This window comes from Balaenoptera musculus, chromosome 5 (genome assembly GCF_009873245.2).
Source record: "Balaenoptera musculus isolate JJ_BM4_2016_0621 chromosome 5, mBalMus1.pri.v3, whole genome shotgun sequence".
Lineage (NCBI taxonomy): Eukaryota > Metazoa > Chordata > Mammalia > Artiodactyla > Balaenopteridae > Balaenoptera > Balaenoptera musculus.
Genome location: NC_045789.1, coordinates 9,341,549 through 9,359,179, shown reverse-complemented (window position 1 = coordinate 9,359,179; position 17,631 = coordinate 9,341,549). Strand labels below are relative to the sequence as shown.

General features: G+C 44.0%; 3 protein-coding genes and 1 long non-coding RNA gene across 7 annotated transcripts in view; 2 read left to right on the top strand and 2 right to left on the bottom strand.

Annotated features, from left to right (window-relative positions):
- LOC118895598 overlaps nucleotides 1-5,826 on the bottom strand; it is a 39,524-nt gene extending 33,698 nt beyond the window's left edge. For 3 of the 4 annotated variants that reach the window (XR_005019977.1, XR_005019980.1, XR_005019979.1), the window contains exon 1: nucleotides 2,873-3,045. This is a non-coding gene — a long non-coding RNA (uncharacterized LOC118895598). Of the gene's footprint in view, nucleotides 1-2,872; nucleotides 3,046-5,619 lie in introns of those variants that run through there. The other variant, XR_005019978.1, reaches the window with a different exon arrangement.
- A 213-nt stretch (nucleotides 5,827-6,039) lies between these two features.
- PYURF (PIGY upstream reading frame) lies at nucleotides 6,040-8,145 on the top strand. The gene is made up of 2 exons (XM_036852922.1): nucleotides 6,040-6,265; nucleotides 7,969-8,145. Exons 1-2 carry the CDS (start codon nucleotides 6,063-6,065, stop codon nucleotides 8,108-8,110), a joined length of 345 nt encoding a protein of 114 aa, XP_036708817.1. The 5' UTR covers nucleotides 6,040-6,062; the 3' UTR covers nucleotides 8,111-8,145.
- A 23-nt stretch (nucleotides 8,146-8,168) lies between these two features.
- PIGY (phosphatidylinositol glycan anchor biosynthesis class Y) lies at nucleotides 8,169-9,684 on the top strand. The gene has a single exon (XM_036852923.1). The coding sequence runs from the start codon at nucleotides 8,207-8,209 to the stop codon at nucleotides 8,420-8,422; it is 216 nt and encodes a 71-aa protein (XP_036708818.1). The 5' UTR covers nucleotides 8,169-8,206; the 3' UTR covers nucleotides 8,423-9,684.
- Nucleotides 9,685-12,809: 3,125 nt separating this feature from the next.
- Nucleotides 12,810-17,631, bottom strand: part of HERC5 (HECT and RLD domain containing E3 ubiquitin protein ligase 5) — a 42,016-nt gene continuing 37,194 nt past the window's right edge. Inside the window, exons 19-23 of the mRNA XM_036853418.1 lie at nucleotides 17,468-17,534; nucleotides 16,546-16,616; nucleotides 14,326-14,509; nucleotides 14,141-14,243; nucleotides 12,810-13,070 (exon numbers count right to left, since the gene is read on the bottom strand). Coding sequence (XP_036709313.1) covers nucleotides 12,865-13,070; nucleotides 14,141-14,243; nucleotides 14,326-14,509; nucleotides 16,546-16,616; nucleotides 17,468-17,534 — 631 coding nt within the window. The 3' untranslated portion in view covers nucleotides 12,810-12,864. The remainder of the gene's footprint in view (nucleotides 13,071-14,140; nucleotides 14,244-14,325; nucleotides 14,510-16,545; nucleotides 16,617-17,467; nucleotides 17,535-17,631) is intronic.

Here is a 17,631-nt window from a genome sequence, read left to right as displayed (position 1 = left end):
ATGTAGTACATATATACAATGGAATATTACTTAGCCATAAAAAGGAACGAAATTGGATCATTTGTAGAAACTTGGATGGACCTAGATACTGTCATACAGAGTGAAGTCAGAAAGAGAAAAACAAATATCGTATATTAACGCATATATGTGGAACCTAGAAAAATGGTATAGATGGTCTTATTTGCAAAGCAGAAATAGAGGCACAGACACGGAGAACAAACATATGGATAAGAGGCACAGACACGGAGAACAAACATATGGATACCGAGGGGGAAGGGGGGGTGGGATGAATTGGGAGATTGGGATTGACATATATACACTATTGATACTGTGTATAAAATAGATAACTAATGAGAACCTACTGTAGAGCACAGGGAACTCTACTCAGTGCTCTGTGGTGACCTAAATGGGAAGGAAATCCAAAAAAGATGGGATATATGTATATGTATAGCTGATTCACTTTGCTGTACAGCAGAAACTAACACAACATTGTAAAGCAACTATACTCCAGTAAAAATTAATTTAAAGAAAAAGAAATACCATTCCTCATTTCGTATGTTCACATCCTAATTATGCTGAATTTTTAAGCTCAAGATCAAACCTGGCCTTTTTTTTTTCGGCTGCGCCGCATGGCTTGCAGGATCTTAGTTCCCTGACCAGGGATCGAACCCGTGCCCCCTGCACCGGAAGCGCAGAGTCCTAACCGATGGACCACCAGGGACTTTTCCAAACCTGGCCATTTCTGTAATCAGATTTGAAATCTGACAGTTATACAGTCTTGATGGTTCATCATCTCTGCCAGCAACCTTCTATATCCTCACTGCAAAATTTAAATTTGTTTTCATGGATTAAAAGAGCTTATAAAAGGGGATTAAATGAGTGTCTCCTGGGACCTCAGCAGATAATTTGACAGTGCCACATGACCCACACTTAACTGATACTCCCCCAACCCTTCCATCAGGCACAGGTAACACTCCCTCCTTTGTGTACCTGATGTACAATGTAAATTCAACAAATGTTGAATAAATACACAAAAAATGCATCACATATAAACCAGGATTTTTAGATAACTTTATCCTAGGCTGTTTACTCCATTTAAGATTATGAACTTCTTGAAAATCGGGATCATATCTTTTACGCTTTTATACCTTTCTTTTTACCTCCTATTGAGAACACAGAAAGTGCTCAATAAATATTAATTTAACTGAATCAATAGTTTTGAAATAAAATACACATCTATCGATGATTAACCTCAAATATTAACCAGTCATATTTATATTTTAAAACTATTTTATTAAAGAAAAAATTTAAGAGAGAGAAACAATTAAAGAACAAGTCAGTAATATTCCAACCACCTAAAGACAACCAATACTTGGTTTCTTTTTTTCAGAGGCCACATTTACATAACTTTTATTACAGTACATTGCAATAATTATTCTATTTTATTATTATTGTTATTAATCTCTTACTGTGCCTTAATTTGTACATTAAACTTTATCATAGGCATGTATGTATAGGAAAAAGCATAGTATATATAGGATTCGGTACTATGCAGTGGTTCAGGCCTCCACTGCGTTCTTGGAATGGATCTCCCAAGCCTAAGGGGATGACTGTTGTATTGACTTTAGGCCAGGGAATGGTCTGAGCAGATTTGATTTTCAGAAAAATCACACTGGAAAACAATAGGGGGGAATGAATGGAAGGGATGAGTCTGGAGGCAGGAAGGTCAGGCTGGAGGCTACTGGGATACAACAGGGGAGACGTGCTGGTGCCCTAGACCAAGCAGGGTTGATGAGAAGGAAAGAGAGCTCCACAGCTCACACTGTACAGCAGGGCTAGCCAGTGACATTGGTGCCTGGGGCAGTCTGACAAAGCAGCACCCCTTCAAACTAATACTTTTTAAATGGACACATCTCTTTAGTGGACATGGAAAGAAACAAAGTATCCATTATTAAAAATTGCATGTCCATTTCTTTACCTTTATTATGTGTATCAAAGATAACATTTCAGGGACTTCCCTGGTGGTGCAGTCGTTAAGAATCTGCCTGCCAACACAGGGAACAAGGGTTCAAGCCCTGGTCCAGGAAGATCCCACATGCCGTGGAGCAGCTAAGCCTGTGCGCCACAACTACTGAGCCTGCGCTCTAGAGCCCACAAGCCACAACTACTGAGCCCGTGTGCCGCAACTACTAAAGCCCGCGTGCCTAGAGCCCGTGCTCTGCAAGAAGAGAGGCCACCACAATGAGAAGCCCGCGCACCGCAAGGAAGAGTAGCCCCTGCTCACCACAACAAGAGAAAGCCCTCACGCTGCAACGAAGACCCAACGCAGCCATAAATAAATAAATAAATAAATTTATAAAAAAAAAAGATAATATTTCAGATCCTCTGGAATCAGGACCTCTCACATGGTGACTCACATTGTTACCCAGCTGTAAGTGATGGAGAAATTGTGCAATACTTGGTTTTTATTCTTTTTTTTTTTCCTATTCCTAAGTTTTGGTTTAAAAAATAATTGTACTCATGCATAAAATTTGTGTCCTGCTTTTTTTCACTTCTTATATGTAATAACCATTTTGGTATTGTTGTAATGAGTTTTTATTTTTCACACTGTGTAATGGTGTGTCCAGAGGATAGCTCCAGCCGCTAGGATACTGTGATGTTAACTTTTTGTGTCAACTAGACTGGGCCAAGGGGTGCCCAGATTCAACATTATTTCTGGGTATGTCTGTGAGGGACAGATGAGATCAGCGTCTGAATCAGTGGACTCAGTAAAACAGCTCACGCAACGTGGACAGGCATCAGGCAACCCACTGAAAGTCTAAATAGAACAAAGAAGTGGAGGAAGGAGAAATTCATGCCTTTTGCTTCCTACCTGACTGCTCGAGCTGGGACATCTGTCTCCTCCTGCCCTTGGACAGGGGTTTACACCATGCACTCCTCTGGCCCTCAGGCCTTCGGGGATTCAGATTGGACTTCACCACTGGCTTTCCTGGGTCTCCAGCTTTCAGACAGCAGATCTTAGGACTTCTCAGCTTCCATAATCATGTGAGCCAATTCTTCATAAGAAACCCTATATACAGATATATATACATATACACACACAATTAATTGTTTCACTGGAGAACTCTGACTAACCTAGACAGTTCCTGCCACATAGTGGGCATTCAATAAATTAATAAATGAATGGCAAATATTAAGATTTACACTTCTAAAATATTTACAATTTTTATAGGTGAGAAATGGAAAGTTCTTTGATGTTTGAAATTTGCATTACTTTACTATGGAGGATGAGTATTTTTATGTGTTTATTGATCAACTGTATTTTCTCTTTTATGATTTTTTTCATACTTCTTGTGCATTTATCCTTTGGACCCTTGATTTTAAGGAACTCATCACAACTTTAATTTATTAATAACATTTTTGTGACTTCTGTTCCTAAAATAGATGTCATCAGATTAAGGAACCAACTGGCAAAATAAAAGCAAATCTTTGTAATCACAGAAAGAAAAGTACAAGCAGGAATAAATGTTAGTTCAAATATTTGATGATGCCATCTAGTGGAAAAGTGATTTTAATTTCTCTCACTGAATCAGAGATTCCCAAATTCCAATGCCCCAAATTTGGTATTCATGAAACTTTTTATTAAAATATATATTCTAGCCTCTCCTCTACCTGGAGATTTCTAACTCACTTAATGTGTATAATAAACCAAGAGTTGTGTTTCAATATTATCCACATTGGAAACTCTAAAAATTCCATGTCAGTTAAAATTAAGGTTTCCAGTGGTACATTGTGCTTTCCTTTTTCATCAGAATTTTCTACAGCTTCACCACAATAAGGAATTTTGCTGCTCTGATAACATTCTTTAAATGTGTACTCTGTGCCAGCCCCTAGGCTAACTGCTTTACTTGTATTATTTGATTTAATCCCTTCAACAACTCTCACAAGGTAGGTACTATTATTATACCATTTTACCAATGAGAAGATTGAGGCAGAGAGTTTCCCAAGGTCACAGAGCTAATATGGTGTGAGCCCAGAGCTCTGTGATGGGAAAGATCACAGCCATGCCAACAGTCAAAAAAGGACTAACGGTTTTACAATTCTACCCTGTCACCTACATTCAGCTTAGTATACTACATGCAGAAATGAGTTAGATTTCTTAATTAGCGAGGGCTGTGCAGGGACATTTTGCAACTTAATGCTTATATGGTTTGGACTAATACTTCACACACTCACATGTTCCTTAAAACTTGAATGTTGATTGGGGTGCTACAAATTTGAAGATATTTTCCCCCAATACTAATATAAATTTAACTGATCTGCTTCAAACCTTCTATGTGGATGCAAACTGAAACTAATTTATTTATAACTTGTTAGAAAACCCAGTTGATAGGCATCTATCAGCCAGGTGAGGTGAGATGAAGCTAATGAAGCTTGTCTTAAGCATGGGTGTCTGGCCCTACCCCACAGGGGTCCAAGGTTCTGGCCTGCCCAGCCTGGCCTGGGACCACTCAGTGCCAGCACAAGTTCAGCTCTGTGTCCCCATACCTCGCTGAAACTTACCTTTCCTACAGTTCCCTCCTTCCCTAGGTATCAACTAACTACACCTGAAAAATTGATTCCTACTACTGCCCTAGTAGGAAATAATGTGAAAGTAACATAGGAACTTTACAATAGGCCCTCTTGAGGCTACATCCCTGACAACTGCCTATGCTGAAATCTTTTGAGCATTAGTAAACAAAAAGCATCAAATAACGTAGTGGGTTTTTTTTTAATAGAGTGAACAAACAAAATAAAAGTTTCTCTACTTTTACACCGCTGAGTGCAAGAGAAATTTGAAAATATAATCTTGTACTTGTACCTCTATATTCCTCACTCCCATCCCTATCTCCGAGGAACACAAAGTGTGAAATGATAAAGACCAATGACGTGAGAAAAGGTTCAATATTTAGTGAAACAAAGAGAAAAGAATGATGACTAACAAAGAATCTCCTAGTATTCTGAACTAGGAAGAATAGAGAAAATAAAAGTAGATAACATTAACTGAGCATTAATTTGTCCCAGGCACAAATGTTCTAAATGTTCTTTGCATGCATTAGCACATTTTAATCCCCAGGAGGGAATTTCATGAGGTAGGTACAATTATTAATCTTATTACACAGATAAGGAAACTGAGTAGTTAGGTCATTTGCTGGAGTTATGGAACGAGTAAACTACGCACCCCAGAGCCCAAGCACTTATCTACTACACTATAAGAAAGAGATAAAACGTGCATCATTTTCTTGGAGAGTCAGAGGCAAACCGGGGGCGAAAAACCCATTGAATGGATCACCCATTTAACTAACAGACGCAGTTATTTAGAGTCCTTGCTGCTTGCAAGCTCATTTATAAAAGCAAATTAGGTGTGCTATTATTATTACGCCATTGAGTTCCCGATGAGTCCCACAGGGTAAGAATCTGGACATCTTAGAGGTGAAGAGGACTAAGTCATTCTTTTCAGGTCTTTAAATGTTTTTAAATGAAAGGAGAAGAAAAAAAAAAAAAAAAAGGCCAAACGATGCTACAGGAACTGTGGTATAGTAAAGATTTACACAAAACAAAGTAATGTTTTTAACATACCCAACAGGACAGTGTGTTTGAAACCTCATTTTGGTGATAACCACGTAGGTCCAAGTGAAACACTGTGTGACTCTGAAGTCGGCCACTGGCTTCCTGGCAACCCTGCGACAGGCTCTGGTGAAAACTCAAGACACCCTGCCCCCCTCCCCGCCTTAAAGCGTCGGTTTTGTTTGTAACCTGCAAACGCGCAGGAGAAGCCGCAAGGGGCCCGGGCTGCACGCCGCGCTCTCAACTACCGAGCGGTGTCGCGGCGAAAGCAGTCGGGTCCGGAGCGTCCTCGGAACCAAAGCGCTAGCCTCCACCTGTCGGGGGCAGCGTTTCCCGAGCACCGGGGGGCGGGGCCTGGCCGCGGGGGCTGGACTCCCGGGCAGCGCCTGCGGCGGCGCGGGCGGTCACGGGCGCGGTCACGGGCGCGCAGGGGCCCGGTCGCGGGCCGCCAGGCCATGCCGCGCGGAGTTTGCGGCCGGCTCGCCTCAGCGCTGCGGGGGACACGCGCACGGCCGCCCGCGGTCGCCCAGAGGTGTGTGCACGCGTCGGTGTCGCGGCCGTCCCCAGAGCAGAGCGAGCGGACGCGGGAACCGCCCCGCGCCTTCGACCCAGCGCTGCTGGAGTTCCTGGTGTGCCCGCTCTCCAAGAAGCCGCTCCGGTGAGGTTCGCCCGCGGCGGGTGTTCCGTCGCGGCGAGGGGGGCGGGTGGACCGCATGGCCGTGGACCGCCGCCGAGCAGCCCTGGCAGGTCACTCCGGGCGTGCTCTTGGCTGCCATTCCTTGGCCCCGGGGCCCGCCGGCTCCCCCGGGTCTCCCGCGGCGCGGGGAGGGGAGGCGGGAGGCCGGCGGCGCGCCGAGCCCCAGGCCTCCCGAACCGCACCGCCCACTCGCCGGCGCGGGCCGGAGCGCGTGTCGGTTCTCCCCTGGCCGCGCCTGAGAATCGCCAGGGCACCTTTTTAGAAATGCAGACTTCCAGGCACCCCAGGGCGGGCCGAATGGTTCGGAAGGCCCGCGGGCGGGGCTTGAGCAATGGCGCATTTTCTTAAAAGGACCCGAAGGGTTTCTCACCTGGAGAGCCCGGTTTAGGAGCTCGTAGGACTCAAGACTAGTCCACGGCGTTCCGATTTTTCAGCCAAGACGATGAAAAATGCAGTGGCCTCCACAGTCTTGTGCAGACGCCGTGTGCGGCCTTAGGCATGTAAGCGCGGGGTGCCGCCTGCTTTTGGCTTTTGTAAAGGCCTGCTTAACCTTTAACGTAGAGTCGTTGTGGGGGAACACTACCGTTCCAGGCCGCCGACTCGGAACCCCGACACCAGGAAACGCCCACATGGCGTCAGCGGTGGTCTTGGGGTGGCGGATTGCTAGTCATCTTCATCTTTTTCATGTCTCTTTCAGGGTTTTTCTCATAACGAACATGTGACTCACTCAGTTTTCTTAAACCTTGACATTACCATTTGATCTCCCTCTTAGCTAATTGTGTAAACAGCTCACTTGCAGACACGCTGCGTTCCGAAGTGTCCTCATTTCTGCACTCTCATCTCTCAAACTTCTGTGTATCTCGATTTTTCAGTGGTTTCCTTTTAATGGGTCAATAAGGCTGCTCTATTAAGCATGTATTCTAAGATGAAGAAGTTGGAATTTCCTCTAGGGTCTGTTCCAGTGGTAAAGGAAGGGGGGTTGTTTTGGGGTTGAAAAAAGTAATGAAGGAAGATTTGGATGAAAAGGGCAAATCTTTTCTGACTGGTATTTTAAAAAACTGAGGCATGGCTTGGGAATAAAGTGAAAAAGAAAATGAGAGAAACTGACTAAAATGGGAACAATTAAGAGATTCATTTTCTAAGAGAAGTGGTTCGATGGGCTATTCCTGCTTTTAGAATGAAAAGCAGCCTAATTCTGCTTTTCTGGGATTAACACTTACGTGAAGAACGGGATAAACGTTACTGTTTTTTGTTTGTTTTTTTTTAAAGGAATTCCTTTATTTTTATTATTTATTTATTTATTTATTTATTTATATTTGGCTGTGTTGGGTCTTCGTTTCTGTGCGAGGGCTTTCTCTACTTGCGGCGAGCGGGGGCCACTCTTCATCGCGGTGCGCAGGCCTCTCACTGTCGCGGCCTCTCTTGTTGCGGAGCACAGGCTCCAGACGCGCAGGCTCAGCAGTTGTGGCTCACGGGCCTAGCCGCTCCGCGGCATGCGGGATCCTCCCAGACCAGGGCTCGAACCTGTGTCCCCTGCATTGGCAGGCAGATTCTCAACCACTGCGCCACCAGGGAAGCCCAAACGTTACTGTTTTATTGTACATCAAGCTCTTCCAAGCATTTTGTTCTCCACGATTCATTTTGTTTTTCTTTCTCCCCCTCAGATACGAAGCATCGACAAATGAACTGATTAACGAAGAGTTAGGAATAGCCTATCCAATTATTGATGGGATTCCTAATATGATACCACAGGCAGCTAGGATGACACATCAAAATAAGAAGCAAGAAGAAACGGAGCAGCATTAGATCATATGTAAAAACGACCACACACACAACTGAATTTTCTAAATACCATCCACCTTTTAAAAAGTCAGAGTGGCGGGTAATCAGTGGAGGGGAAGAATGTTTCTGTCTCTTCCTACGTTGACTGTCCTTATTCCGCTGGTCTCGTTAGCAGGGCTGTTATACTCGGCCTCCGTGGAAGAAAACTTCCCGCAGGGCTGCACTAGCACAACCAGCCTGTGCTTTTACAGTCTGCTCTTGCCGGTCACCATACCCGTGTATGTGTTCTTCCACCTTTGGACTTGGATGGGTATTAAACTCTTCAGGCATAATTAATACAACCAGAGCCAAGACGGTATATCCTAAGGATAGGCTTGAGTGTCTGCCTCTGAAAGCTCAACTACGTGGAAATACTGGACACCCACTTAACGTGCAAGAAAGATGCTTTGCCTAGCTTCTGTCAGAGGTTTAGGATTAGGGGAGGCTTAAGCTGCAGAGGCTTCTGTATTGTACTTTGGTTCTGCCCTTGTTTTTTGAAGGTTCTTATTTATACCTGGGGTATCAGGAGAAACATTTCAACAGAGTGTCTTGTTGGAAATTAATAGCCCCAGCCATCATCTGATGACTTTATGTCTTATCCCATTCATAATTAAAAGTTACTAATTTGAAATCTTATATGTTTATTTTACATTCAGAGTCTGGTAAAGTCACATGTTAAGGATGACTGAAATAATTCCAGAGGAGCTCTGTTGAGGTAGTTGTAGAGAAATGGATTTGAACTAATGTGGTATAAAACTGTAATAAAATGGAAACTTCATGTATTTGCCAAAATTCTGAGTTTGTAAAATTACCTTCATTTCTTTGGCATCACATGCTTACATTAATAATAAAATAAGCTATTGACATTTTCCATAAAACAATTTGTAGTTTTGTGGGGTTTTTATCCCCCTTTGGTCACTAGAGTGTGATTCTAAGGAAGAGAAAATGTAAAATATTCTAAATTTTAAACTTAGAATATTTAGAGAGACACATAATAGCCAAAATAGAATAATTTCCCAGGAAAGTATGTGCCTCTGGAGGTAGAAGTGGGGTTGAAAGGTTTGCAAATAGCTAATTGTGTCCTATTGAGGGCTACGTTTTGAGGCACATTTCAGTTTATTTTCCTGCCACAGGAGACCTATTTTAAATAGCACTACTAAGGGCATGAGCATTTTACACATTAATAGTTCCTGATTTTCCAGAACTTTCAACAAGATTGATTAGTACAATAACTCTTTCAGAAGTGTAACATAAATATTTCAGTAGTTACCCTAAAGAAACCTAAGAACTGAATATAACCTTAACTGATTCTTAATAGAACCTTCAAGTAGTTTAACAGAACCTTTAGATAGTGATTCTTCCCCTTCAAAAGACAAAACGAGGTTGGATGTGTTTTCTGTTGCATTAATTCAATGTATATACTGTAGTACAAGTCATGTTTTAAAAACTACTCTATGGCAAGGACTTCCCTGGTGGCACAGTGGTTAAGAATCCGCCTGCCAATGAAGGGGACACGGGTTCGAGCCCTGGTCCGGGAAGATCCCACACCCCGCGGGGCAACAAAGCCCATGCGCCACAACTACTGAGCCTGTGCTCTAGAGCCTGCGAGACACAACTACTGAGCCCACGTGCTGCAACTACTGAAGCCCGCGCGCCTAGAGCCCGTGCTCCGCAACAAGAGAAGCCACCGCAATAAGAAGCCTGCGCACCGCAACGAAGAGTAGCTCCCACTCGCTGCAACTAGAGAAGGCCCGTGTGCCGCAACGAAGACCCAACGCAGCAAAAAAAAAAAAAACAAAAAAACCCTCCTCTGTGGCAATATACAAATAACACGGAAGACAATAGAGGTACCCATCATTTCCTGAAATGGCATTATTTTTCTTTTTAATGTGCCCTAAATCTCACTATGGTCAGTGTAAATGAAAGAATTTTGCTGATAAAACAAGCACTGTATTCTGAAATCAACTGTGGTAATGATTGCACGATTCTGTGACTATAATAAATCCACTGAGTTGTACAATGTACATGGCTGAATTATATGCTGTGCGACTTGTATATCAATAAAGCTGTTACCAAAAAAAACCAGAAAAACAGTATCTATATGTTCAGCATAAGGCTCAGTGGTTCCAAGTCACTTACTTGCTGGAGTCAAATGCTAGTTAGAGACACGGACAGTAGTGGAACATAGATCTTACGCCTGCTAAATTTTGCCCACCACATTATGCTGGTTCTAGCGACCCTCTGAGGTGTGACACGCTTTCTTGGGAATTCTCCAACAGCTTTCTCACGTCCCTGAGTCCCTCACAAGCACGTCATCCTTGCTTTCTGTCCGTTGCGGGAATTCCTGCACCAGCTTCCCGCCACAGAATGCCACGCGCGTCATGACGCTGACCTCACCACCTCAGACCGTTGCGCTGTAAACCCACCGTGAGAAATACTGCCTGGTTCTTTCACTAACTAACTGGGACTCTCCCCCCCCCCCCCCCAATAATCAGCTGAGTCCACAATGGCAGGGACCTCTTGCCTCCTCAGAGCCTCTTAGCAAGACTCTCTTCCCTACTGTCCTCACCGCGTCCCTGTCGGGGATCACCTTTAACCACCTTGCAAATAAACTCCTTCCCACCAGCTTTCTAAGTGGGGATTTTCCACCCTGAGGGAGCAAGAAAGGACTCGTCATGACCTACTTTTCCTCTTCATTTTCTTCCATTCCTGCAGAGTGGGAGTTTAAGGAAGGCTCTTTGAACTTCAGACTCTGCATCTGTGACATGGAAGTTGTCACAGACCTGGTGGGAGTTTTAAGTGAGGCAGGAAATAAGAAAATTACATAGTACAACCAAGAGCCATAGTAGATTCTCACTATTATGTGTGGAAAGGGGACAGAAGTTTTGTGCCACTTAATGAAATGCTCCATTTGGAAGTGACTGCTATCTTCTGCATTAGCCACTAGGTGGCACTTTCAGCTAACTCCTGGGACCAAGGGCAGCTAAGCTCTTGGAAGGAAACTGAAAGCCGGTAGTTGGGGAATTCTGAGCTAGGTAGCCATATTCCACAAACTTATTAATTCACTCTCATGGCATCTACTAGACAGCCCTGAGAGCGGCAGTGAATCCTGAGAAACGCCTGGGAATAACCCAGGCAGAGGAGGAGGTGGAACCGAAGCCCGAGGAGGTGAGGAAGCAGGAGGGGTAGGGGTGGGATGAGCGGAGCGTTCCAGGCAGAAGAAAAACCACGTGTGAAAGCACAGGACAGAGACTGCAGCCGGTTCAGGAAACTGAGCTAGTTACAAATGACCAGAATGTGGTACACTGCGTGTGCAGGGCAGGGGTGGGAGACCAGGAGGCCCGTCGGGATGGGTTTGGGAACTAGAATGACAGTGTTAACGAGATTGGACGTTATTGCTTGATTTTAAAATTGTTTTGATATATATGCGGCTGATAAACACTATGGCTCTCCTTCCCAGAAAAAGGAAAAAAAAAAAAGCACGTGCAAACTTGCAGAGGTTTCGTGTGTCATGGACCCCTGGGGTGACACGTGCTCAAATCTGCACCAATACAGTAGCCAGCAGTCTCACATGTAGATACTGAGCACTTGAAACGTGGCTCGCGTGACTGACGAGTTGAATTGTAAATCTCATTTTAGCTAAATAGCCATACATTGGACAGCACAGTTCTACACTTCTTCTGCCACCGCTACCAACGACAAAGTTTTCTCTCTTCAAAATTCTTCAACAGCTAAACCTTATCTACAGCAGGGGTCCATCTTACTCAACGGCGCAGATCTAGATTTCTAGCCTCACGGAAAGTTCTACTGGACGGTGTCGGTCTAGATACAAGGAGACCAGTTGAGAGACAACTGCAGCGATGGGACAGATGGAGAGAGCCTGAACTAAAGCGCTGGCAGTAGGCTTAGAGGGAGATGAGAGCTACAATTGTCAAAACCCGACTGATTTTTTCAACGTAGGGAGTGAAGAAGAGGGAGGAAGGGAAGACGGCTGTAGGAGGTATTGGTGGTACCATTCCAAGCTGAGTGCAGGAAAATGGCCATCTTCTTCTTGAACATGTTGCGATGAAGGAGCCGAGAGGCATGTAGGTAGACGGAGGCTACGCAGAGAGATGGCTGTAGTGCTGGACTCTATCAGCTCCTGTCAGGCAAAGAGAGAGAGATCTGGGTACCACCAGCGTGTAAGTAAGTCATAACTGACTCCATGGCGACGAGCGGTGCGTGCAGAGTGGGAAAAGACGCCTGCACGGGCGCTTCAGGTCGCGGGAGTGTAAGAGAAGCACGCAAAGGACATGAGGAAGCAGCCGAGAAAAAAAGACAGCCTAGCAGTTCATGAGAGTTTTGAGGAGAAAGTAGTCAGTAGTTTCAAATGCAATAAATACCTTTTTAAGATGGAAATGGGCAAGCTTCCACTGAAATTTGCAACAAGAAAGTCATTTGTGACTTTTACTAGAGCAGTCTGAGAGGGAGAAGAACCACTTCAGCCCTGGACAAACTACCCAGACGTTTATGAAGTAAAAAAAGCCCTTCTGTCTCACTTGATGCACTGGGTTTCAGGGTCACCTCGTTTTTTAACCGCCTAATCTGTATCATTACTAATACATCTTACATGCAAAAACAGCCATTCTAAAAAAGCAGGTAAACACACTGAACAGTCAGCAAGACTTCTATGTTAATTTTGGAGTTAATTTTATTTCTGAAAACATTTCCCGAAAGCGGTAAAGAGCGCGAGGTAAGAGTCAGCCAAACCCTCTGCTGCTGTTGATGGCTACTTGAAGCGCTTCTTCTACTCTTTCCATCGTAGAGTATTTAGGGAGGTAGAGGACACTAAAACACGTCTGTGCCCTCATGGGATCTTTTTCATTCAAATATTCAGGACAGCAAAATGTTATTTTCATGTTCTTTAAGCCTTTTACTTGAATTCTGTCCGTTCCTGTAAGAAACGCTAAAAAAGAAGAATCAAAATGAGTGATCTGCTTCACAGAGACCAAAATTTACAGAGAGGAAATGTGTTTATTCAAAGACACTAACTGAGGGCCCCTGTGCAGAGTCCTACATTGGACTGCATCGGGGACCACTGTTGGCACAAAGTCTGACACAGTCACTGCCCTCAAGTAGCTTACAGTCTGGCTGGGAATGTTAGATTCTTGAGCAGGAAAAGACAAACGGCAAGAGAAAAATAAAAGGGTGGAAGACAGCAAACAAGGTGCCACGGAGTTAAGTACCTTCTGAGTGTAAATGCTGGGGTTCAGAGCAGGGAGAGAGAATCAGGCTGGGATGACCGGAAAGACTTCCGAGAGTTCGGAATGAAGTTGAACCTTTAAGGAGGGAAAGGTTTAGAGAGGCCACAAGGAGGCAGGTGAAGGTTCAAGGAACGGAAGGAGAAAGCTGGAGGTGGGAGGTGCAGAGCGGGCTCTAGAATGTACAGACAAGGGGACTGTTTGGCTGGAACAAAGATTTCCTATAAGCGTTAAGACTGGAGAGTTAGGCTGGGCTTCTGGAGAAGTCTGAATACCTTCCAACACCCATGTTATCCACAGAAAAAAGAATTAAGAAGATAAACGTTTCTCAAAAATAAGCTAAGGAAGTTGAGTAAGAAAATGAGAGAGGAAGTCATTAGACAGGTCTCAGGAAAAGCACCGAGCAGGCATAAAGCTGAGCTCAAAGTCTGAAGGTGAGGTAAAGTAGCGGAGACAAATGACGGCACACAGCCTGGCTCATCCCACAGGGCCTGGCTAACCGAATGGCGACACAACTACAGGAGAAGCCTCAATATTTAGCTCAAAGAAACGAAGAAAAATTTAGAAGCAAGGCAGAATTGAAAATGACAGGAGAAAGACCTATATTAACATTTATTTTTTGATGTTGGGACAACCTGGCATAAAGGACATTCCACGGGGCTAGGAGTGGCTCTGACAGTATGATTTGTTGCAAATGGTACCCATGAGACACAAGATTTCCTTACGTCACAGAAAAGACATGAGATTACAGATCCCCTCCTGATGCAATACTCACCAAGGAATTTTTTCTTTTCCTCCAAAGTCAATTTGTGTAAAGCCTTCCAAAACATCACTATGGTGGGATGTGAACTGTCATATCCTTGTTCGTAACGTGCATTCTAGAGAAAAATGCAAAAAAAAAATATTCAGGAAACAAACAAACAAAATTTTAATTCCAACCACTTGGCCTTTATGATGTACCTTTTCAAATGTTTCCCAGTCGTAATCTGTATTTCCAATAATCACATCCCTGAGTTCTTCAGGATGGAAAAATTCAATAATCTCCTTGTCACACAATTTGTAAAATCCTCTTTGAAACTCTTCATAAACTGCCTTTACAGAGATGTTGAAGATGTAATCGACATACTTAGAAACGTAGTCTCTCCTTTAACGAAACAGAAAATGATTTCAGCTTACTGCAATACCCTGAACGAAACTGGGGGAGGGGGTGAAAAGGACGATAAAAATACAGTAAGAGACAGTGGCCTTGGGGTCCGCCTGGCAGCTGCTGCAGAACCTTCCCCAAACAAGGAGAAGGCGGCCACCTGCGCCATCTTTGCACAGTTGCCGGTGTGCAGCCCCGATTCTCGAAGGAGGGTCTGCGGTGCCACGAGGGGGCTTGAGACATCCACCGGTGTGTTACTCTTGAATAAAGCACGAGAGCTTTGGAAGTCCAGCTGGGGCAGTGCCCCTTCACAGAGATTCAGGGCTAGCTAGCCTGGTGACTGAAGGCCTAAGGTTTGGAATTCTCCTCTTGGAGAAGTGCTGTTGGGATGGCTGGTCTGCCCAGGTAATGGTTCCTGCCACTGCAACAACAGGCTGGGACAAGAAGTGGAGAGCAGCGTGCCTTCTACCTGGGTACTGTGAGTTTTGCTGACACAAAGGCTGTCCTGCACCCGGTGTTGGACAGATCCTAGGAACTGCACATCTTTCCTGCATTGACCCATGTGAGCAGCTGTCAACCTCCGGGGGATGGGGGGAGGGGACTGCCTAGAAATTTGGGGGCCAAAATGAATTAGGCGGCCTTTACTTGGTCTTATCAAAAGGATACCAATAAAATATTTTAAAGCAGAAAAAAAAAAAAAGGAAGAGCTAGAACATCTAATAACTGGGTGCTTACCATGTGCCACGGAACTGTTAGAGCTGTTTTTTTCATGTACTGTCTAATTTAATCTTCATAAAACTCTGCAAGGCAGGTTCTTACGGCATTTTGGTAAAGAGGAAAAGAAACTGAGACACAGTGAAGGTACGAGATTGCTCAAGGTCACACAGTTAAGAGAACTGACAGATTAGAAGAGAAAAATTTTGGAAGAATAAAACCGTCCCTGTTCTCTCTGGAGAATGGGCTTGGGAGACAGGGGAAACTTCCTATTTTATACTCTTTTGTATTGTCTGAATTTGTCAGAGTAATTATTTGCGCTTAAACACAAATAAAGAGGGGATTTATACATCTAGCTCTGATGGAGTAGCTCGTAGCAAATGTTCCCAGTGATAAGAACTAGAAAAACCCAGGTAATATAACAAAAGCACACCTAGCTCCAGGTTTCCAAATCTAAGTCAAGACTCAAGAGGCCTTTGGACTAAGACAGAAGGGAAGCTCCCTCCCTGAGGTGAGCCCAGCACTTAACTTGCAGTTTCTGCCTTTGGGCGCATTTGCCAATTCTTTCAGGGGAAAGGGCCAGGCAATCAATAATACTATGGACAACTTGGGGTGTATTCATAAAATATACCACAGAGCTAGAAATGTTCTATTTCTTGATCTGCATGCTTATAATTTTGAACTTTTCTGTATGTTATATTACAATAAAAAAGTTTTTTAAAATAAAGAATGCTCACTAGATATTTCTCTGCCACTCTGACCAACTATCAGGGGAGCGTTCTATAATCGCAAACTCTATGGCTTTAAATGGCATCCCATAAAGTATTGGGAAGTCAAGATACCACAGTAACATCTAATAATATTAACAAAACTAAGCGCCTGCTATGGACCAGACGCCACTGTGGACAACTGTAGGTACTGGATAAACAACGGTGAGCGAGACAGACCAAGATCCTGCCATCATGCCGCTCCTCAGAGCTACGGGAAACACTGATAAGTGAACAAGCAAAAAATCCTAAAGGTAGGTAACGTGTGACGTGAAAAGAAAAAGTAAAGCTGGGTAAGGGGATAAAGAGAGAGAGGTCAGTGGTATAATCCTAGACAGGAAGATGAGGGAAGGCCTCTCCAAGAAAGCCGTTTCCTTCCCAGCCAGCACACAAACCCTAGGAGGCACACACATACGTACAACATGAACTGATTCTCTGCCTTTTTGGAAAATGATTAATTAAGAAAGGAAAATTATAACTACAAGGAATTTTTAGAGCCCGGTGAAATAAATACAGTGTATAAACAAAACAAATACTTCATTTCTTTGTACCTACTTGTTAGTCTGGTCGACAGCTATGTGACTTCCATTAGGAATTAAGTCTACATCATTTTTGTCCCAATGCACCTGTAACCACAAAGGAACTCAGTATCTCCAAGAGAATCCCGAACAATCTATTATCAACAAAAACACTCTGGAGCACACCTCTTTTCCTCAAACCAGCAAGGTGGTAAAAAATTACCACCTTTATCATGCAGAACGAAAAATAAGTTTTTAAAGGAACTTGAATTATCTATTTTAACTGATCATACTGAATAAATTAATTGGACAATTGCCATATCTCACTATTCACTTTACACACTACAGACCTAGTATGGCAGATTTGCAAAAAATGGCCATAAATTCCTCCCATCCTGGTATGTACGCAATGTGATTTTGCAACACCTCCCATCAAGAGGGCGAGTCTATTTCTTCGGCTCCTGAGTCTGGGTGTGGCCACGTGAAGTACTTTAGCCAAAGGGACCTGACAGGAGCAGAAGCTTGAAAAGCAGCCTGTGTGCCGGGGCTTGCCACCTCCTACTCGCCGTAACCCTGCGACCGCTCGTGAAGAAGCCCCAGCTAGCCTACTGGAGGATAAAAGGGCACTAGAACAGAGAGAGCTGTTCCAGTCGACACCCCTCAGCCGACCAGCCCGCTGGCCCCCAGGTGTGTAGGCAAGGCCACCGTGGGCCAGGCGGCCCGCCAGGCCGGCCCAGTTCAGACACCCCCCGAGTCGTGCCTCCTGTTCTAAGCCGCTCGGTTTAGGTGCCGTCTGTTACTTAGTAAAATCTAACTGATACACCCAGCTCATGAAAAATGAGGAAGAACACCTTTTGTACTAGCTTAATTCAGTGTGGTTTTTTATTACAGGTAAGTAAGTATAAAAATGGTTAATCAGATTAAATATGAGCTGTAATTTGATTTTCACTGTTACTCACGTTAAAATGGATGTGAAATACTTCTCTGAAGTCATCGCCTTCATCATCCAGAAGTGTCTGCAAACTCCTAAAGAACACATGATTTTATTCTTCAGATGTCAATAATCATGATGGCTAGAAACATCATCTAAAATAAATGTCGGGCTTCCCTGGTGGCGCAGTGG

Bases quoted from the DNA above. Each gene is read 5' to 3' on its own strand.
- PYURF (XM_036852922.1), top strand. From the start codon at position 6,063: ATGCCGCGCGGAGTTTGCGGCCGGCTCGCCTCAGCGCTGCGGGGGACA. The intron at 6,266-7,968 runs GTGAGGTTCGCC...TCTCCCCCTCAG, and splicing joins CTCTCCAAGAAGCCGCTCCG to ATACGAAGCATCGACAAATG.
- PIGY (XM_036852923.1), top strand. From the start codon at position 8,207: ATGTTTCTGTCTCTTCCTACGTTGACTGTCCTTATTCCGCTGGTCTCG.